The sequence below is a fragment of the Daucus carota genome, chromosome 7 (assembly GCF_001625215.2).
Source record: "Daucus carota subsp. sativus chromosome 7, DH1 v3.0, whole genome shotgun sequence".
Taxonomy (NCBI): Eukaryota; Viridiplantae; Streptophyta; class Magnoliopsida; order Apiales; family Apiaceae; genus Daucus; species Daucus carota.
This window is the reverse complement of record NC_030387.2, coordinates 18,941,335-18,963,179: the sequence shown is the minus strand read 5'-3', so window position 1 is coordinate 18,963,179 and position 21,845 is coordinate 18,941,335. Positions and strand designations below refer to the sequence as shown.

Genomic DNA, 21,845 nt, shown 5'->3' with positions numbered 1-21,845 from the left:
AAATCATTTTAAAATAGTAAATCATTGAAATAAATTCAAAGATCATTTTTAAAAAGTCTCTAGGAATATTATAGAAATAATAAAGCAAATTCCATGATTTATCACATCTCGAATATTTTACAAAAATATGTAAGAGCTCTTATACTCATATTTTCACATAAAAAATCTATACTATATATCTATACTATACTATAAAAAGCCAACATAGGTTTAATTTGTAGTCGTACAAAATTTTGGTTAGTTTTTTTTGGTTAGGCATGTTTTATTGATTTACCCATTTTACCCCTACTAAAAATATAAAGGATACAACTAATAACTACACTCTCGATAGATATCCAAGCATCAGTCTCCCTCTCAATGACCAGTACACTCGAATTTTCGCTCTGTCTGTCTCTCCACCTCGGTGCTTAGTACCTTTGTTAAACAGTTCAAGCATCAAGAGAAGCATCAAGAGAAATACCGAGATAAAAGACTATACACAGAGGCAAACATACCAAATAGCTTAAAGAGGTAAACCTAATAGCTTTTTGAGTTCTAATTGTTGTTTTAGAAAAACTTATAAGATGCTCGAGTAATTACCTATGATAACTATTTATTTGGTTTATGATTTTTTGAGTTTTAATCGTTGTTTTAGAGACACTTACAAGATGTTCGAATAAATACCTGTGAAGAGATTAGTGATGATGAATTACAGAATGTAGTGTGCATAATTTGGAATTATATACTATTGTAATTTAGTATAGTGTATTACTAGCATCTTAATCAAGTTGTAGGTTATGCCTGTCTAGAGCTTCTTAAAGCACATCCAACACATAGCAACAGGCCTGTTCTAGAATTAAGATTATAGTATGAATTTTATTGTAGCACCATAAGTCACTATCTAATTAGCATTGGAATTGCTCATAATTTGTCTTATAAGTTCTCATCTCTGGTATAAAGTTGAGAATTTCTTTTGTTTAAATTAACTTATCGGAGGTACTATATTGCAATTGGTTTTTCTTTATGTCACTCTATTGCAGTAGGTTAAATTAAGAAATTATTTTGTCATTTGAGAAACATGCATAAAACCGATCATGTGTAGAAGTTAGCACTCTAGAGGGGAAAGTTTATTACTATTGTTTGAATTTGTTGGTTTTGATTTAGTCCTGAGTCTGGTGTAATATTAAAAGTCAGCTTAAAAAGATCACATCATGTCGAGAAGTTGAAACTTCATCGGGGATGGTGTGTTACTCGTGTTTAAATATGTTATTTTTGTTAAGCTTAAATGATGAATGATGAACCTCACTACTGTTAACTATTGTGCTGTTCTGAATGAATAAGTAGAGTCAAATTATTAATTATTCATAGCAAGATAAGATGCACACAAACATAGATTGTCCTTATGATCTACAACTGAAGAACTTAACAAATTTTGTGGCGGAAAATGTATAGCACTCACTTTGTAGCAGAAAATATATGATAGCACTCCAAAAACCAAAACCTGAACAAGAATCCTGGAGTAGGAGACCAGAATCGCTATTTTTAATGCCGTAATTTTAGGATTAGGCTTGCTGTAAGTATAACAACATGTGCTTTGGTTGCTGAGTCAAAACTAATGCATGATTTAAAATGTGCAAATCAAACTTCCATGCCCTGTATTAGATGCTCCTGTCCTCTCGAGCCAGTTTTCCGAAGTTTGCGTACTATTAATAAAGGTCTATATTTTGTTGTAAACTTTCCATGCTATTGTACTTATGTTAGTAAACAAGCATAAATTGATGACTTTATAGTTTATAATATCCACCCCAACTCATGTGCAATTTTTACTTGAAATGCAGCAAGAAGCTTTCTTCTCGACTTCCTTATCCTGCCTCAATAGCTTTGGTGTTACTTGGATGTGGCTTGGTGTACTCATTGATTGTTTTCGCAAAAGGATCACTGCTGCATTCTCTTTAATTTTTGTGTCTGAGATTGGAGACAAGGTACCTACCCAGAAAGTTAATCTTCATGTTTATTCAAACAAATGATACTCTGGACTAGCCACACACTTCATTTAATTTGTAAAAAAAGCCTGGTTTTTATTTTGAATTCCTCACTTTTTCTATGTATTTTCATGTGTGTGTGCACAAATATGCTTTTAGTTGATCTACCAAGTTTTAATTGCAGAATTTGTTTTTATCAATTTAAATTACCATTCATTTTTATCTAAGCGGTCATTATATTTGTTATTTTATTGTATATATTATAACTTTAAATAATTTTATTATGAAAATAGAATTATGATAGAATAATGCGGTTAAATAAATTTTTTATTTAACAGATGAATAAAGTCTTAGTAGTTAAGTCCGTCAAATGGCTGATTGAAAATTAGGTCGAATATATCTATATTTTTGTTTTCCACTTTAACTGATACATAAAAAACTCACTTACAAGTCTAACTACTAAGAAGGGAGGTTCTTGCTGACTGTAACTCTAAGGTGGAGAGATTAGTGATGATGAATTACAGAATGTAGTGTGATAGTTAGCTATTCTTACCAAGTCCATGTAGAAGTAGAGTAGAGGTATATTGTATGTCTAACCACTAAGAAGGGGGGTTTTTGCTGACTGTACCTGTAATGGTCGCAAAATGCTTCAACCATGTTAATATAATAATACAAATGTACAGTTTGTAGATAGACCAGTTTCCACCTAGCAACATCACCTGGACAATAATGTAGGAGGAAGGTGAATGATCCTATATTTCAGATAAAATAAATTAACATGAATCTTACGAATAGTATATATCTAGAAGTGTTGGTCTAGGAAAGCTTCTTTTTTCAAAAAGCAGTAGAATCTTTTTGTGTTTGGGTTCTGCTGATTCTTTCTCGGTATCTCCTGGTCCCTGCCCTGCAGGCTGCAGGAACCTTAAATTATAATTTCAAGTTATCTTAATTCTCTTAGCCTCACTCATTTTTATATATTTTTTGTACTACTCAGCACATATTCTATACCTTTATAAGTATAATTTTATAATTTACTTCTAAATTTATTTTTAGAAGAATTTAATATTTAATTTTCATTAAAATATTATATAAATAAATTACAGAACTATACCTTACGAGAGTATTAAAGTACATATACCCCACTATATGCAATTGAGGGGACTGACAAAGTATAAAAGCTCACTCATTTTCTAAACATTTGATTTTTCATTCATGTTTTATCTCGAACTATTCATTATGGAAATTCACTAATTTCCTAAACGTTTGGGAATCACTTTTCATTCATCGCAAATCTAACACTTTATTTTATTATTAATGATTAAATATCCACTTCCAATTCTTTAAAAATTAGTATAATAATGTAAAACCCTCATAGCATTTTGGAATGAGAAAGCTCAGACCCCGACCAGAAGTGTTTTGTTAACATGCTCCTTGCATTTTTTGACATCTTGTCAAATTTATCAATACAGCAAATGCCTTTATCACTTAAAACTAAGGCTCCACTCTCTAGATTATTTTCCTTTTAAATATAATTTATAATTAATTAAAACACTTTACTTTTATGGGAGCATCTGAATATAGAAAATAATGTGGCATGTGTGAAGCTATATGGCAATACACTTATAAATACAATTAGTCTAATGTCTTAAGATCCTTAGCAATTGAACACACAGATAATTGAATGCTTGCCTGTTTGTAGCACGAAAATGTAATCACAAAAGTTAGGTAGGCCCTTTACACTTAAAATAAATAAAAGAAAAAAGTTAAATCATTCTTTATTAAATGAAAGAAGTGAATTTAGAATGGACTTGAACATAAATATATAAGTAGGAGGTCCAAAACGTAATTAAGGCCCTGTTCAAGACAGTTGAACAAGGCTGTGTAGAGGTGTCCCTCAAGTCGGAAGAACTAAAAAAATGATCACATGTCGTTTATAGAATTTTACACAGAACAGCAGTTAAATAAATACCCAGAGAATTCTTCTTCAAGTACTTGTCCTCGAAATGAAGCCGGGGATTAAGCTATTTCAGGTGTATGTCTTCCCGTTGCAGAGCTATTTCATCTATTTCGAAAACAGAGGGAAGAGTATTTCAAGACACGAGCAGAAAATATAATTAAAAATGTTCCACAATTGCACAAACAACCTCAAATGAAAATAGGATATTGTGCTTAGCTATTATTCTAGATCATCAAATTTACAGGTTATTCTATGGCGTTGTAAACTAAACCGAAAGGATTATCTCCCACTCAAGAGTGGAGATCTTACACCTGTTATTCTAAATAACATATTGCAAAATATCAGTGGGTTATGTTGCTATTCTGATAAAAGATGCAGAGCTATAGAATCAGATTTTGTTACTACTTATCACCATGTTGTTGTGTTTACATTGTGCTTTGTTGTAATTTTATCTACATGTTAAAAAGTTGTTAAAAAGTTTTTTTTTAAAAAAAATAGACATTTACAACTGTATTTTCAATTTAGGCATATGGTTTTTTCACTTTTTGCTATATGCTTATCAGGTTAATGGAACACGATGAGGAGCGTTGGGAAAAATTCAAAGAAGACCAGTGGAAACGTTTACGTGATATTGAAGAACAGGTATTCTGTACAATATATAAAAAAATTTAACTTTTACAAATGTAGTTGGTTGCCATTTTTGAATCATAACCTCTGAAATGTTATAAATGCACTGAAGAGCGTCCCGAAGATGACGGATTTGGAAATTTTAGCTGGGAAACGCAGGATTAAATTGCAAGCTGGTTTGTATTTGTCAATATTCATCTAGCTTTCTTTTAAAAGTTGGATTTGTCAATATTAAATAAAATATTTTGTCAGTATTTAGCCCACCAGTTAAATGGTTAAATATTATTACACAATATTTATTTAATCTCTTTAATGTGAAATGTTTGAAATTTGTTTAAATAGGAAGCCGACATAATGTATCCAAGAACTACTCGCATGTGGTCGGTGATTATAACATAGTGACATGTATGTTGATCTGTATTAACTTTTTCTATATTTTTTCTTTTGTGTTGAGGTTATGGTTATACAATTAAAATGATGTTAATAATTGTTGTGTTCACGTGATAGCTCTGCCTGTAACGTCTGAAACTTTGGACAATATGGAGTCTGAAATTAGCAAGAAACAACACCAACACACCCAGAAACGAAGGGTAAAAGACAAAGCAAAAGTATAAAATGTTGTGTTCCTTCTTAAAAGATTAACACATTTGCCTTTAAATGTTGCTAATCTTTTGATTTTATATTATAATTAGGAAAGGACTGGCAAAAAGGATGATTTGAACTTGAACACAAGTTTGTCAAACTCTGAATATTTAAGAAAGATTGAATCTGAAGCTAGGGAGAAAAAGGACGAGCGCAACAAGAAACGAAGGGAAAAATACAGAGCACAAGTATAAAATACTATGTTCCTTAATGTTAAAACATGATTTCTTTTGCCTTTATATGTTGTTAACCTTTTAATTTTATATTATGATTAGAAAGAGGCTTCCAAACAAGATGGTTTGAATTTGGAGATTGAAGCTAGGAAGAAACATGATCAACTCAACCAGAAGCGACGGGCAAAATACAAAGCCCAAGTATAAAATGATATGTTCCTTAATATTAAAATATGCACATTTTTGCTTTGTCTAATGCTAACTTCTTTATTTTACATTACAAATAGAAACAGACTGCTGGAAAGGACAGTGCAATTTTATCCCCAGGTTTGTCATTAGTAAATGTATGAATATATGCATTGTTGTGGGGAATGATACATTTACCCTTAAAAGTCATATTGTAGTTATTAGTTAGCATTATTGTAATGTATATATTAAACTAAAGCAAAAAATTGGTAACATTTTTCTTAATTTTAGTTTGGTTAACTTTTCTAGCTGAACAACGGGAAGCGCGGAACAAGAAAAGGCGTTCACAATATCAAAATGGTACCTTTATTTCTGAGAGTTTTTAATTTAATTCCTGTATAATTTAGCTTTTTAATTTAATTCCTCTATGATTATTCGAGTGCGTCGTACTAATATTAAAGTAAATCACAAAGTTGGTAACATATTTCTTAATATTTGTTTGGTCACCTTTTGTAGCTGAACAACGGGAAGCACAGAACAAGAAAAGACGTTCACAATATCAAAATGGTACCTTCATTTGTGAATTTGTATTTTTTACACCGACACTCCTCTATATTTCAACTGGTATTATTGTGAAGTGTTTAAATTTTATTGGCATATTTTTGTTTATAAAACTATGGTAAATCCAGAAATATTTATGTATATAGAAATAAGAGTTTTGCTACATACTTTATAAATGACATACTGCGTTTTTAAATTATCTGACATGATGATGATTTTACAACTGCAATATATAGTTGGTACGGAAAAAAGAGAAGAACGCAAGAACAAACGACATCAGGCGTATCGAAAAGGTATATTTCTGTTTTGCTTTTCCATTAGAGTTTATGTTATATTTTAAACAAGTGATTTTGATGATTGATTGGATGACTCACATTCTTTAACCATACTTATTAATGTTTATTTAAAAAATCCCGAGTAATCATATGAAATGTATGAATGCAATAATAACATTGGTTATTGTATGTCATTTTTAAACTAAAGGCTCTTATGCAAGAATAAATAAACTATGCAGAGAATGAAGAGCACAATGTGGAATGTGATGCTTCTAAAGTAATTGTCAGGACTCCTCAAAAATTTGCAGGTTGTTTGAGCTATCTGAATATTTAAATTGATAATTACGAAACAATTTTTTTTAAACATATATATGTTATTGCAGCTTTACCATTAGTGAGTAAGAGGATGAGGAACAAGATAAAATCGAACAAGGCAAAATTTGGTAATCTCGAATTTGACTTTTGTATAAATTATGATATAGTAGAATGCTTATGGCATGTCTCACATGTTTATCAAACATATTTGTGATTTCAATGTATTTATGAATGCAGCATCAAGCAATTTAATACTTGATATAGGAAGTGCGGATAAAATCTGTTGTCACTGCGGGGCTTTGATGTGGAGGTTTGAGCAAACAGAGAAGGAATACCTGTTGAAATCAAATAAGTTTTCTTTGTGTTGTGGCAATGGAAAGGTGCGCTTGCCACTATTACGAGAGACTCCTTCTGAGTTGAAAGCATTACTAGATCGGAGTAATCCTAAAAGAACTATGTTCCAAAATAACATCCGGATGTACAACAACGCATTCGGGTTTACTTCTGTTGGGGCTAATATGGATAAAAGTATTAATAATGGGCGTGGGCCTTTTGTTTATCGTATTCATGGTGTACTTTACCATCAAATAGGTTCATTGTTTGCTGAAGAATCCAAGAAGCCAGTTTTCTCGCAAATATATATGTACGATAACCAGGAACAAGTTAGCAAGCATATGAATTTTCCCAATTCTGAAGAACCCCTTGATAGTGAAATAACAGAATGCCTATCTGTGATGTTGCACCGAGTGAATGCTTTGGTGGATATATATAGACAAGTTCGAGATAGATACAAAGAATCAGAAGTAATTCCAGGAAAGTTGCGTTTAATTGCAAATAGGGACACAGATGGTCGAGAAAGTAATGTTCCAACCAATGCCTACGACTTTGCAGGTTTAGTTGCAAACAGTAATCTAGCAGATGATAGGGATATAGTTGTACACCCTCATGATGGATTTCTGCACAGGATTTCAGTACTCCATCCATGTTATATGTCCCTTCAATACCCGCTACTATTCCCGTGGGGTGAAGATGGTTTCAGAATTGATATCTTACATTCAGGGGTAAGTGAAAAATCAGGAAATAAAAGAGATGTGGTTACCATCAGAGAATACTATTGTTACAGACTTCAATACAGAGATGCGGAAGGGCATACTTTAATTGGTGGGGGGCGATTATTCTTGCAGTTTGTGGTTGATGCATGGGCATGTATTGAACATACTAGGCTTACATGGGTCTTAACACACCAAACAATATTGAGGTCTGATCTATATAACAATGTTGTTGATTCTGTTAATAAAGGAGATACTAATGCTTCTACAATTGGAAAACGGATTGTATTGCCATCCTCATTTACAGGTAGCCCCCGTTACATGCAACAAAATTATCAAGATTGTATGGCTATTTGCAGAAAATTCGGAAGCCCGGATCTGTTCATTACATTCACATGCAATCCACAGTGGCCAGAAATCAAGGAGTATTGTGATAAGGTGCCACACTGTATCCCAGCCGATAGGCCCGATGTTATGGCTAGAGTGTTTAAGATTAAGCTTGAATTGCTTCTAGAAGATTTGACAGATAACCATGTTCTTGGAAAAGTCATTGGAGGTAATAATTTATTTCAAGCAGTGTACGGTTTTTATATTTTCCTTTCATTTCATATCGCTTTACATGTGTGCTTATTGATGCAAATATAAATTTTACTATGACTTAATTATTCTTATGATGCAAATATAAATTTTAATATGACTAAATTATTCTTATGCCTCAGCTGTTTTGCATTTTAATATGTAGGTGAATATATAAGTTTAGTTGTCCAGCAAACTAAAACAATGGTGTCCTAATTTAACAGCATGTTTTCTTCACATCACTATATAATTTTATCACTAACCTGCCTTAATTTTCGGCGAACAGATTGAGCAACATCACAATACTATTTAAATGATGTCAAAAATAGAGGTGAATGCATAATCCATGTATTAAACTAAATCCCTATATACGAAAAAGATATAGCAGGTAACCACATACTATTAAATTATAAGTTACATAGTCTCCCTTTAATGTATTCCTTGCTTCTTTTATTACCTATTTAAATTAAAAGTTACATACTTATCTATTATAAATAAATATTGATATTATTTATATTATTATTATTATTATTATTATTTATTTTCCCACTCACATATTATATATTTAATTTTATTAATTACTTGCTGTTGATTTGTTTATAGAGTTTCTTTGACTATGTTTTTGGTGGATGATGGTAAGGATTGGTTCTTTATTTTGCTCGATTGGAATGTTGTTTTTTTTATTTGCTTGATTGGGCTGTAGAAAGATTCATCTAATGTGTGGTCTCTGCATCTGCTTTAGATGTAGATTCTGGTTTTATGATCGTAAAGTTTGGTGCTTCTGACATATGCTTAAAGTAGTAGAATTCGGATTAGAAACAGTTAGTAAAAATTACCCAAGTAGGCATCAAGAGAGTTTGTCTTACAACTGAACTGACACCTCATGTGTACATTCTATAATAGTGTTAATTCTTTTAAGGCGGCACTAAAGAACGTCAATGGAGTTTTGCCTCTACATACTATTAAATTATAAGTTACATACTCTCCCTTTAATGTATTCCTTGCTTCTTTTATTACCTATTTAAATTAAAAGTTACATACTTATCTATTATAAATAAATATTGATATTATTTATATTATTATTATTATTATTTATTTTCCCACTCACATATTATATATTTATTTTTATTAATTACTTGCTGTTGATCTGTTTATAGAGTTTCTTTGACTATGTTTTGGGTGGATGATGGTAAAGATTGCTTCATTATTTTGCTAGATTGGAGAGTTGTTTTTGTATTTGCTTGATTGGGCTGTAGAAAGTTTCATCTAATGTGTGGTCTCTGCATCTGCTTTAGGGTGATGTAGATTCTGGTTTTATGATCATAAAGTTTGGTGCTTCTGACATATGCTTAAAGTAGTAGAATTCGGATTAGAAACAGTTAGTAAAAATTACCCAAGTAGGCATCAAGAGAGTTTGTCTTACAACTGAACTGACACCTCATGTGTACATTCTATAATAGTGTTAATTCTTTTAAGGCGGCACTAAAGAACGTCAATGGAGTTTTGCTGGTAGAGGCATAAGGTGCCAACAACCGGATCTAGGACACAGTGGTTTGGATACGGCTAAACTTTTTAATGTAATACAGTTATTATAAGAAGTCTAATATTAAAATAATATTAATAGACATAAACGTATAATGATCCCACGTCTTTAAATATTCATGGTTATGAGATAATTATTTGTCAAATCTACTTGCAGGAGATGCATGGTCCTTTACAGCGCTGGCAATACATATGCAATTTTTCATTGATTTCTCATCCCAAAAGAATTGAATAACCAGACAATTTATATATAGAGTTTTACATGTCTTACAAGGAATTAGCTATTCATTTATCCAACTCTCAGAATCATCTATCTAGTGTAATTCTTATTTAGTTGCAGGAAAAAAAAAAGCCCCACATCTTCCAATTTATTTGACCCAACAAGATGGAAGAGTAGTGTTGATAAGAGCATAAACACAGTTCACAAATAGTCATATATAAAGAATGCCATAAGATGATAAAGAGTCTGCCAATATACCTGAGCAGAAACAGCTTCATCATTCACAATTTCTTTTAATTTTTCTATTTGAAGAATAAATTATTGACATAAATGTTCACTCACTCGTGATTATGTTTCCTTTGCAGTTGCATATACCATTGAATTTCAGAAAAGGGGCTTACCCCATGCACATATAATTGTGTGGCTTGAGGAATCTGACAAGTGTCACTCAACTGATGACATTGACCAGTTAATATGTGCTGAAATTCCTGACAAAGAAAGTGATGAAATTGGTTATGATGCTGTTTCAAGGCATATGATCCATGGCCCATGTGGAGCATACAACATAGAGTGCCCGTGCATGAAGGATGGAAAATGTACCAAATACTATCCGAAAGAATTCACAAATGAAACTACAATTGACTCCAACGGTTATGCAGTCTACAGACGTCGGGATCACAAGCATACTGTACACTTCAAAGAAAAAGATATTGAAATTGACAACAGGTTCTCATTTTACATATCAGTAAGTTAATAGAACTATATGGTTTGTAATTCTACCTGCCTAACTTATTTATATTGTATATCAATCTCCAGGTTTGTTGTTCCATACAACAGGGGTCTTCTTGTGAAGTATCAGGCTCATATAAACATTGAATGGTGTAATCAGGGGCGTTTGATCAAGTATATGTTTAAATACGTGAATAAAGGTCCAGACAGAGCAACTGTCGTTGTTGAGACAGCTAATGCTGTAGTTACCAATGACACTAAACAAATTGTCAATGTTAATGAGGTGGAAGAATATGTTTCATGCCGCTATCTTTCTTCTGCAGAGGCGTGTTGGCGTATATTTGAATTTCCTATTCACCATCACAAACCGGTTGTTATAAAATTAGTGTTTCATTTAGAGAATGAACAACAAGTTTACTTTCGAGAAGACGAGACTTTGACGACAGTTGTGGACAGAATAGACCCTAATGCAACTATGTTCATTCAGTGGTTTCGAGTAAATCGAGAAGATCCAGCTGCTAGGGATTTAACCTTTGTTGAGTTCCCTGAAAAATACTTTTGGGATAACACCGGAAAAATATGGCAGCGGCGAAAGAAAAAGATGTGTGTAATTGGTCGCATGGTGTATGTCCACCCCACCGCTGGTATGTACATTTATTGCAATGTAAAAATGATCATTTTCAACCATCTATGTTATTTGTAGAGTAATTTGCCCATTGTTTTCCCATCGCAGGTGAAAGGTTTTATCTAAGAATGTTGTTGAACATTGTGAAGGGTGCAACATCTTTTGAGGATGTTCGCACAGTTAATGGTGTAGTGTACAACACCTACAAAGAAGCTTGCTTTCACCATGGTCTTTTGGAATGTGATGATGAATGGCACACTGCAATTACAGATGCTTCCACCCACCAAACCGGAGCTCAATTGCGTGAGTTATTTGTTACGCTATTATTATTTTGTGATATCTCGGATGTTAGAGCATTATGGGACAAGCATTGGAAATCTTTTTCTGATGATATTGAGCACAGACAAAGAAAACATTTTCCAAATCGTGCTTTTGTTATAAATGACGAGCAACTTGAGAGCCTAACGCTATATGATGTTGACTTGCAACTACGAAAAAGAGGTAAGACTTTAGCAGATTTCCCAACCTTACCAAAACTAGATCGAGATTTACAACGACAAAGCACAAACACTCTGTTGTACGAAGAAAATATGTATGACAGGCATGCATTAGCAGTTGAAGGAAAGAAATGTCGCGAGATGTTAAATGACAAACAGGCAGATATTTTTGATAATGTCATTAACAATGTCATCTGTGAGAAAGGGGGGCTATTCTTTGTATACGGGTATGGTGGCACTGGAAAGACCTTTTTATGGAAGACTATAATTAACACTCTCAGATCTGAAGGAAAAATAGTACTTGCAGTTGCATCTTCTGGCATTGCTTCGCTCCTAATTGAGGGAGGCCGGACTGCACATTCAAGATTTAAAATACCGATTGACATTGATGAGAATAGCACGTGTGACATAAAACAACAGTCATTTCTGGCAGAACTGATTGTACAATCTGATTTGATAGTATGGGACGAAGCCCCAATGAACCATAAACATGTTTTTGAGGCTGTTGACAGGTCAATCCGTGATCTTATGCGACATAAAGATGAGAATAACCTGACTAAACCGTTTGGAGGGAAGACAGTCTTATTAGGTGGTGATTTCAGGCAGATACTTCCTGTGCTGCCCCGAAAAGGCCGTGAAGACATTGTGATGGCATCTATTAACAAGTCATACTTATGGGATTATTGTAAGGTTTTTAAACTGGATAAAAATATGCGAATAGAATCTGATGTTCCACCAGTGACAATTTCAGGACAGCAGGTACCATATGCAGATTGGGTTGTTAGTGTTGGCGATGGGGTCGTGCCAACAGTACCATCTGTTGAGGGTAATGAACCATGCTGGATAGAGATTCCTTCAGAATTGAACCTTGATCCTGGAGATGATGGGAAAAAGGCTATTATTGATGCTGTGTATGGTGAATTATGCAACAGCTCTAATGATTCAGGATATTTCAGGGACCGTGCTATCTTGACTCCATTGAATGAAGACGTTGATCTTATTAACAAAGAGGTCATGAAAAGATTTACAGGTCAGTAAAAAATCACCTTTATCAATGTTTTATGGAAGCTGTTTGATAATTTATTGTGGTTAATTGATTTTATTATAGTTAGTTTAAGTAGATTAATATGTCAAAAACCTGTTCAAAACCAGAAAAATAAAACTGTTATCCCTTCTTTATCATATCACATAGCCCCAGGGTAGGGGCTGGTTAAACTCCGAATGTTAGGGAGAAAATTTACCTAGCCCCGGCTGGTTCTTATACAGTTAAGAATAAACTATTTCAAACCTTAGTCAATTGAGACAAGTACTTATTTATGATAAATAAGAATTGCCGAACACCCCCATAATACTACAGAGGAAATGCATTATTACAACCAACATAATGGCTTGCTTCAAAGTCTGGCTATTTCGACTGATTTTTTCAGGGCAGCTAGAAGGCTTTTCATGATCCTTTGCTCCCCAGGAGCTGTTTGATCTTTCTTTGGTCCATTTCTTACAGCTCGGTAAACTGGAATGACACCATCAGTAGGGGGATAAACTAAGCAATCTATATGCACTGGAACATCAGTAATTTCATCTTCAATCACACTGAAGCCAAGTCTAACTCCACCAGCAATTTTATCAATCTGTAAATTATGATCCATCCATAAAATTTAGTTCTTATTCAAAGAAAAGCAAGCCTTTCACTCACCACGGCTCTCAACACTTTCAGTTGTTATACCGTCCATTCTAGCTATAGTGAGAATAATCCACTAATTTATACAGGCTTGGTTAGAAGGAATATTTGTGTCTGCATATAATATCTAAGCTTGAGATAGGCAACTAATTGTTTGGTCGTCAATAGTTTGCTTCTAGGTTTGTTGATTTAGTTATAAGTTTATTTACGCTTTCTCTTACATTGTTTAAACTCCATCTTGTATGATCATCGTATTGCTTAAATCTTTGCATTACTTTTCTGATCCTCTCCTTCACCATCTCTACTAGAGAAGGGACCCTTAGAGAAGCTATCCAAAGAATATATGTATAATGGTTAGCTATATTGATTGGCCAAAATGATTATGTAAAATTTTAGCCAAAGAAGATCAATATATACTCCAATGGGGTTATCTATAGCTATATCTTTACGTAAATTATATTTGGGCCAATGTCCTAAATATTATGCAGTTTCAGAGGCCAACTGCTGGTTTTAATTCAGAATTAGAGTGACATGTGAAATGCCGAAGAAAAGTAAGAAGTGTTTGGGAAAAAACAAGTTGTTAATCAGCTAATTGTATTTTTTTTTTTGACAAAAGCTAATTGTCTTTTTTCAGTTTTATATAGAATTCCTTTTGCTGCTTCAAATTTATGTTCACTACTATTTCATACATATGTTACACTACTCCAATTTAACTTCAATTGGATTGTTTGCAGGCCAGTCCAAAATATATCGAAGCGTGGATTCAGTTTGTAAAAGCACGGTTAATTATGAATCAATGGAAACCATGTACACATCAGAATATTTGAATTCTTTAAGAATAGCAGGAGTACCTAATCATCAGCTCGAGCTCAAAATTGGAGCTCCAATTGTTCTGTTAAGGAATCTGGCTCCTAGCAAGGGATTGTGCAACGGAACACGATTAATTGTCACTCAATTATGTGCCCGAGTTATAGAAGCTGTCATAGTTACCGGCAATCATATTGGTCAGAAGGCTTTCATCCCACGTATTTGTATGCGGCCGTCAGACACAACACTTCCTTTTACACTCAAAAGAGTTCAATTTCCCGTATCACTCTGTTATGCAATGACGATAAACAAAAGCCAAGGACAAACGCTTAAATATGTTGGCTTATATTTGCCTAGACCAGTTTTCAGCCATGGACAGTTTTATGTGGCGATATCGAGAGTAACAACACCATTGGGGTTGCATATAGTGTGTGAAAATGAAACTCACCCATTTGTTGGCATGACGAAAAATGTCGTTTATCATGAGATTTTTGCCAACTTGTGATGCTAAAAATAAATTAGCTTCGTTTTTTTTGGGAATTCCGCGGATTCATTCTTCCGTCTTGCTAATATTATTTACTTATGGAATTTCATTTTAGGACTACTACATATAGCAGATGATTATATAGATCAGTTGGATTGTTACCAGTAGTTGACAATGACTTCAACATAGCCTATGATTTCTACATACAATCTTTGTTTCTCTTTTTTTTCTTTCTTTGTTGTTTACAAGCACTAAAAGAGTATACCAGCTGCTTGGGGTTGGTTTGTATATATTGTTATTACAAGTCAGCAAATCCTATAGCAGGAAGAGCATGAACACTCCATAGAGTCCATAACAGTATCCACCTGATATATGTGATACCTGATACACAATGCATGGAGTGTATAACCCAGAGGAGGTTCTTCTAAGTTTTGCTTGATGCCATTTCACTAATTGTGCAGGAGAATCAACGGGACTTTGCGCGGCACAGCCAGATTTTTGTGCTGGCCTGCGAATGCTTGTGCTCACCCTTTAAACATTACCTACCTTCTGATCAGGAGATCTTTTTATACAGGTATTTCAGTCATATCTCATAGCAGCTCCCAACTTGAAGAATGATAATCTTACACCTGCCTAAACACAGGTTCCCCCTGTTCATAACAAGACTGAATCCTTCAATTTGGGGCTGATTGGTTTGAAAGAATCTTACATTGCACAGCTAAGTAAGTGCTCAGTACTCGCAAAGTGAGTGCTCTATGGGGTACTCAGGTTCTTCCCTCTGCTGCTAATCATGTCTTGTTGGCTCTCCAATTCATTAATACTAAAATAATAATAAAATGGTGTTAAGAATTAAATTATAATATCAATATTTATATTTAATGTGATAATACCTAACATCATATTTATACAATTCAATTATATATGTTAAAAACACGTAAAAATATATTTTTCTTAAAATATTATATTTTCATTCGTTATAACTAATAAAATTTTTCCAAAAGTGATATTTCTTTTTCGGCAATAAATAAAATATCACCATTTTCAAATAAACAAATAATAGCATTTAACAGATTAACATAAATAAAATATGAATGTTTGTATTTAATGTCATAATTCCTATCCAGTTTTATATGTTAAAAACACATAACAAGAATCTCCAAAACCATAATTAAATCTCCAAAACTATATTTTCGTCTTAACCGATAAATAAAATATCAACATTTCTAAATAAGATAAAAGAAATATGAACAAATTACTATTAAAAATATCTGATTTTGTATTTAATGTGATAATACCTAATATGATATTTATACAATTGATTTATATATGTTAAAAACATGTAACAAGATGTTTGTCGAAAAATAATTTACATTTAGATAAATTAAATATTCAGTATATAAAATTAAATATATTTTTCCAAATTTAAAATAAATGTATGCTACATAAAACTAATTTAGCTATAAAAATAAAATAGCATAAATACTGGTACTGCTGAAAATTATAAACCTAATACCTCTCAAATTATAGTTTCCCAGAACTTCAAATGTGTTAGACGTCAAATAGAATTATGCTGAACTTCATATTTATAGTCCTAACTAAAATCAATCTCATCTATTCTCTTATCTATATATAAATTCCCTTTTGCACGAGGCTTCTTCTAACTCTAACCAAACCACCTCCTAGCAACCAAAGAAAGCAAAAACCCGAATCATCAAACACAGTAATGGAGGCATGCAGATTATTGAAGGAACTAACTCTTGGAAGAGGAACAGAATTCATTAAAGTTAGAATTTCAAGAGAATGGGAAGGGAGAAAAGCAGGAGCGACATATGCCACAACCAAAACTTATATCATTATTGACGAAGAGGTTTGTTTTATTCCTTATTATATATTATATCATTATGGACAAAGAGGTTTGTTTTATTCCTTATTATATATGTATGTGTTTGTTGTCCCAATCTATATGGAAAATTGACTTGGAAAACATCTTAATACAACACACACACTGTGCAGGGAACCCAATTCCAGGCCGGGCCACTGCAGTTTGGTTTGATAGCAGATTTCTCAAAAAGACTGCAACTTGGAACTGTATACTTGATCTCAGACTATGATGTAGTCCCTGCGCCCGACACTTACAGGCCTGTGCCGGGAGAGTATGCTATTAACTTCCATCGAAAGACCAATGTCAAGAAACTTGGCGATGTACCAGCTATACCTATGCTTCAATTTGGCCTGAAGACTTTCGCACAGGCAAGAGGAAGACTCGGAGATGTTGTAACTCTTATAGGTAGTAACTCATACATCCGTTAGTACTAGCCTTTTTTGAATACTTTGAAATACTCAAGCACAAAAGCATCATTTAGTTCTATAGAATACTCATATACATATTTTTTTTTTAGATGTTGTGGGAAAGTTGAAAGATTATACCGATATACAAACTGCAAAAAGCGGGAAGAAGTCATTAGATATTGTCCTCTCAGACGAAAGGTTGGTTTTTATTACACACGTGCAAGAATTTCAACCCAAAAAATATACATTGGTATACATAACAATTAACATGGTTAAGAAATCTTCTTTATACATGGATATTACTATTTCTCTTTCAGGGATGAGATAACACTCACACTGTGGGAGAATCAAGCATTTGATTTCCTCAACCGGAAAAATGAGTACAACCAGCCAAATGTCGTCGTTATCATAACTGGAACTTCCACTAGACTTGTCAGAGGTAACAATTCAATTGTTTTCAAACTTTTCTTAATAATAGCTCATATAATCTTAATCACTGTCATCTCGCAACTTTGTAGGAGAAATTGTGTTGTGGTCAAGCAGTTCAACACAGTACTTTTTCAACATTGACCACGAAGCTGTCACAACACTCCGTGAAAGTACTAAATTGGAAAATACTATAATACCCACACTTGTGCCATCTATGAGGACCCAGGACCAACCGATGACGGCGAATGTTGAAACTGTTCCAATAGCAGAACTGTTTGAAGCACAACTACCGGATGGAAAAAATGTAAGAAATAACAAGCATACTTTTCGTCACTGATGTTGCAAACTATACCAGAAGGCTTATTTATTCACAATACACATTGTATGTTGTTAATTTAATGTGCAGTTTATTGAATTCTATACTAAAGCAACGGTGATTGGCTTATTTCCCGCCCATGGATGGTATTATACTGGGTGCAACAAGTGCGGCAAAAAATTGAATGACTTCGCCCAATGTATCAAATGTTCGGATGAAACAAAACCAATACCGGTATATAAAGTAACACTTGCAGTTCAGGATTCAACTTCTGATACGTCGTTTGTCATATTTGATAGACATGTCATGCAACTAATAAAAGTCTCAGCACAACATTTACTCAACACTGACCAGGTATTCAACTTTATAACCCGTTATAAATGCTTCCCTTAATACAATTGTATTATATTTTTTAATCATTATATATGTTGGTTCTCGTGCTACAGAACGCAACCCCAGAGATTATTCCATCGGTTTTAAATAACATGGTGGGCAAGACCTGCATATTTAAGCTAAAACTGAATCAATACAATACAGTTCAGCATAGAGAAGGGTTCACAGTGACGGACATAGAAGAAGTGGAAATGACAAGACCAACTGCCATTTCAAAAATTGATTCTTTCGAAGACAAGCCAGAACATAACTTGGCCCATCAAACCAAGGAACCATCCAAACGTCACCTTCAGAACAAGAGAAAAACACCAGATGATCATAAAAATTCAGACCAACTTCTACCTAATCCAGAAAATACATCAAAGAGCTTTTTAGAAGTCAAACAATATCATGATGCTCCGAGGGATACAATGAATGGAGATCAGATTCCACCAGCAAATTCTGGTACAAAGGGAAAGTCTGAAAACAAGAGCCGACGTTCTAAGACTTAATCTGGCATTTTTGGAAATTACAGAAAGGTTCTTAAAAATCTACCATTATTATTATTATTGATAAGCGTAGTATTATTAGAGTTATTCATGTTTCAAATCTGGAAAAAATTGAGATTACAGACTATCATATGACTTTGATATATAAGGTTTTTCCCCCTATTTCCATGTTAAAGTTTACATTATACTCTCCATCACAGTTTCTCTGGTTTACTGTACCCTGGTTTTATTTCATTTGCATGAGTCTTTATTTTAATACATTTGGTGTCATACAATGTCAGGATGTTGCCAGGATGTGATTATTTTTTCAATTTATATATGACGGATATCTATGATTAAAAGTATTTACAGATGACGCACTGGCTTCAGGATTTTCCTTCAATAAAACAGACAGCTTGGTGCATCAAAAAAATATTTCACCTTACAAATGAAATAATTTCTTCTGACATGAGAGTTTAATTATCAATAGAATTGCCTATTCTGCTGCCAAATGCATTGGAAAACCAGGGTGTAAGAAATTGATTACATATTTTCAAACTGATCTTTTTATATTTGCTCAACTTATCTGTGATGACCTATGGAATTATGCTCAAATGAATTGTGAATTATATAGCTAAGAGACAGCTTGGTGCATCAAAAAAATATTTCAGCTTACAGATGAAATAAATTCTTCTGGCATGACAGTTTAATTATCAATACAATTGCCTATTATAGTGCCAAATGAATTGGAAAAGCAGGGTGTAACAAATTCCTAATTATCAATACAATTGGCTATTATAGTGCCAAATGAATTGGAAAAGCAGGGTGTAACAAATTGCTGAATAAATGTTTCATGTGATCTTTTGTCACAAGGGAAGCACCTGCCATGGTATTGATGATACCTTCATCATGTAAAAGTTTCCTAATGACCTGACTCTAAATTTTTTAAGTCATTTGTGGGTTTTTTCACATAATTTCAAGATATGGTTCACTTCTAAAACATTTTTGTTACTTTCAGGAATAATCGCGCTCAAGTAGCATTTTTTAGTTTAATATTTTTTTTTTACTAATTTTACAACGTGTCTGTCATAGTCTAGTGGATACGTCCGTATTTTAGTGAAGTGTAACAAGATGTAGAAAGTCCGAGCAGTGCATGCATGAGTCCTGATTTTTGTGAACCTGGAATTGGACACGTGAAGATTCTGAGCAAGGAATCCTACTGGTACAAAGGCACTGGATCAGTTGTAGCTGTTGATCAAGTAAATTTCCCTGGTTAATTAAATTATATTAACATAATTAAATGGCTAAATGTTGTGTTGATTTTAACATCTCTGTGATCTGCAGGACCCGAAAACGCAATATCCAGTTGTGGTGCGGTTCAAGAAAGTGAACTATGCAGGTGTATCAACAAACAACTATGCATTGGATGAGATTGAAGAAGTCTAATGGGTGGTGTTGATCATGCTTATGCTTTTGCTGTAATCGATATTTATATTTATCTCAAGCTTTTGTAACATTGTGTATCATACTTGTACTAGCATTCCTAATCTTAAAGAAATTTTAGTTGTATATTACTAGCAATCTGGTTCTAAGCCCCTAATACTTGGCGCATAAACATCTGTGATGAAATATTGCCCTGTACCATGTTAAGTGACCAATTCTCCTAAAATCTCAAGGTGTTAGAGAAGGGCTTAACAGGATCATATTATATTCTAATACTGTGTATAGGGGAATCGGATTATATAGTAGGTGCTCGAACCCGATGTGTGAAGTAAGGTCACAGGTTATGGGAACATAGTGAATGGCAGGGAAGGGTCTGTATGCTGTACATGGTGAAGACAAAGAAAACTGAGTCGCATTTTCAAAATCTGTATAAATTTCTGGCCATCTTAAATACTATCTCTCTACAAAGATTCTGGAGTGAAATTGAATCAGGCCTCAATTACTACAGTTTAGTATGTTTACATTCTGGAGTGAAATTGAATCAGGCCTTAATTCCTACAGTTTAGTATGTTTACATTTCTGGATTAAAATGACTTCTCTGGTTCTCCTGTGTCTGGATTAAGAAACCGGTTATAGTTGGATTAGACCATCGAGATTAGCTGTAGGAGCATGCCTTCAAAAAGGATTAGCTGTAGGACCATCGTGAGCCATGAATGTCAAGAACAGGTCTCTTCCACGCGTGTTCTTCAGCTCCAAAGGTCCACTTAATGGCCTTTTGAACCTGGGGAACAGAAAAATCTACGCGATTAGATTATATTCTAATGTAGTATCCAGTTCTGAATGTTAGACAGGGAGATGAGACTAACATTGATGACTTACTGAGCTTTGAACTACGACTCATGATCTAGCATTGTGGTTGCACAATGATCAGCTGATACTTCCATGCCTCAATTTCCACACCACAACCAAGACCTTTTTTTCCTCTGTATTTTCACCAGGTTTCTATTCTTAAGCATGGATAACCTCTCCTCCGAACCCTTGTAGTCCTTCAATATCCGGCACAACGCGCTCTCTCGGTCTGCATTTACTCCAGTTGCCACAACAAACTAAAGAAATATGAATACTACTGAGTTTGTTGAAGGAAGAAGAGAGGATGGAGGTGCTTAAATAGAAGATTGGCCATAAGAGGAATAATTTAAAGTATAACATGACTTTAGAATAGTAATTAGTACTATAATCACTTTTGCATTCTTTAAACAAGCCTCCAAATGTTAGTTACAAAAGCTAGACTACTAAGAATAAACAGATGCAGTGTTCAAATCACGATTATATCAGGTCAAAGGCCTGACCTCATAACTTCACTTAAAAGTTCACGTGCCATATTTGGTTCAATAGAGACGGCCATTGATCAAAATTATATATTTTAAAGTTAAAAATTATAGAAGTATGTTTATAAAATATTTTACGATTAAAAAAACAAGATTAACTTTAAAAACTCCTAACTGTACTATGAGTCATGTGGTGCACAATGATAAAAATTCAACTCCTTCTGACTATACAACTCCACAATTGTAATTCAGTTGGTCTACTAAATTTAACACAAC

General features: G+C 33.6%; 2 protein-coding genes across 7 annotated transcripts; both read left to right on the top strand.

The window, feature by feature from the left end:
* The first annotated feature begins 185 nt into the window (after window positions 1-185).
* On the top strand, window positions 186-15,134 carry LOC108192562 (uncharacterized). Of its 5 annotated transcripts, none has more exons than XM_017372142.2 (19): window positions 186-510; window positions 1,818-1,961; window positions 4,482-4,560; window positions 4,658-4,721; window positions 4,888-4,950; window positions 5,053-5,135; window positions 5,238-5,375; window positions 5,463-5,561; window positions 5,648-5,687; window positions 5,838-5,906; window positions 6,063-6,113; window positions 6,344-6,400; window positions 6,622-6,690; window positions 6,766-6,825; window positions 6,935-8,302; window positions 10,450-10,810; window positions 10,901-11,457; window positions 11,547-12,965; window positions 14,348-15,134. In XM_017372142.2, the coding sequence occupies exons 3-19, from the start codon at window positions 4,486-4,488 to the stop codon at window positions 14,923-14,925; spliced, it is 5,151 nt and encodes a 1,716-aa protein (XP_017227631.2). In that variant the 5' UTR covers window positions 186-510; window positions 1,818-1,961; window positions 4,482-4,485; the 3' UTR covers window positions 14,926-15,134. The 5 variants fall into 5 exon arrangements, with proteins under 5 accessions (XP_017227631.2, XP_063937312.1, XP_063937311.1 ...); XM_064081242.1 differs by having other exon boundaries at window positions 5,053-5,153; window positions 5,654-5,687; window positions 5,856-5,906; XM_064081241.1 differs by having other exon boundaries at window positions 5,053-5,153; window positions 5,654-5,687.
* Window positions 15,135-15,267: 133 nt separating this feature from the next.
* On the top strand, window positions 15,268-20,372 carry LOC108192439 (uncharacterized). 2 transcript variants are annotated; one of them, XM_064081243.1, is made up of 10 exons: window positions 15,268-15,478; window positions 15,548-15,626; window positions 16,588-16,771; window positions 16,918-17,191; window positions 17,304-17,391; window positions 17,511-17,632; window positions 17,712-17,926; window positions 18,029-18,292; window positions 18,385-20,057; window positions 20,143-20,372. In XM_064081243.1, the coding sequence occupies exons 3-9, from the start codon at window positions 16,628-16,630 to the stop codon at window positions 18,820-18,822; spliced, it is 1,545 nt and encodes a 514-aa protein (XP_063937313.1). In that variant the 5' UTR covers window positions 15,268-15,478; window positions 15,548-15,626; window positions 16,588-16,627; the 3' UTR covers window positions 18,823-20,057; window positions 20,143-20,372. The 2 variants fall into 2 exon arrangements, with proteins under 2 accessions (XP_063937313.1, XP_017227632.1); XM_017372143.2 differs by lacking the exons at window positions 15,268-15,478; window positions 15,548-15,626 and having other exon boundaries at window positions 16,132-16,771.
* Window positions 20,373-21,845: the final 1,473 nt, after the last annotated feature.

Coding starts and splice junctions, on each gene's coding strand:
- LOC108192562 (XM_017372140.2), top strand. CDS start 4,486: ATGGAACACGATGAGGAGCGTTGGGAAAAATTCAAAGAAGACCAGTGG. Junction 10,811..10,900: donor GATATTGAAATTGACAACAG/GTTCTCATTTTA, acceptor ATCAATCTCCAG/GTTTGTTGTTCCATACAACA. Junction 12,966..14,347: donor GGTCATGAAAAGATTTACAG/GTCAGTAAAAAA, acceptor GATTGTTTGCAG/GCCAGTCCAAAATATATCGA.
- LOC108192439 (XM_064081243.1), top strand. CDS start 16,628: ATGGAGGCATGCAGATTATTGAAGGAACTAACTCTTGGAAGAGGAACA. Junction 17,392..17,510: donor ATTGTCCTCTCAGACGAAAG/GTTGGTTTTTAT, acceptor TTTCTCTTTCAG/GGATGAGATAACACTCACAC. Junction 17,927..18,028: donor AACTACCGGATGGAAAAAAT/GTAAGAAATAAC, acceptor TTTAATGTGCAG/TTTATTGAATTCTATACTAA.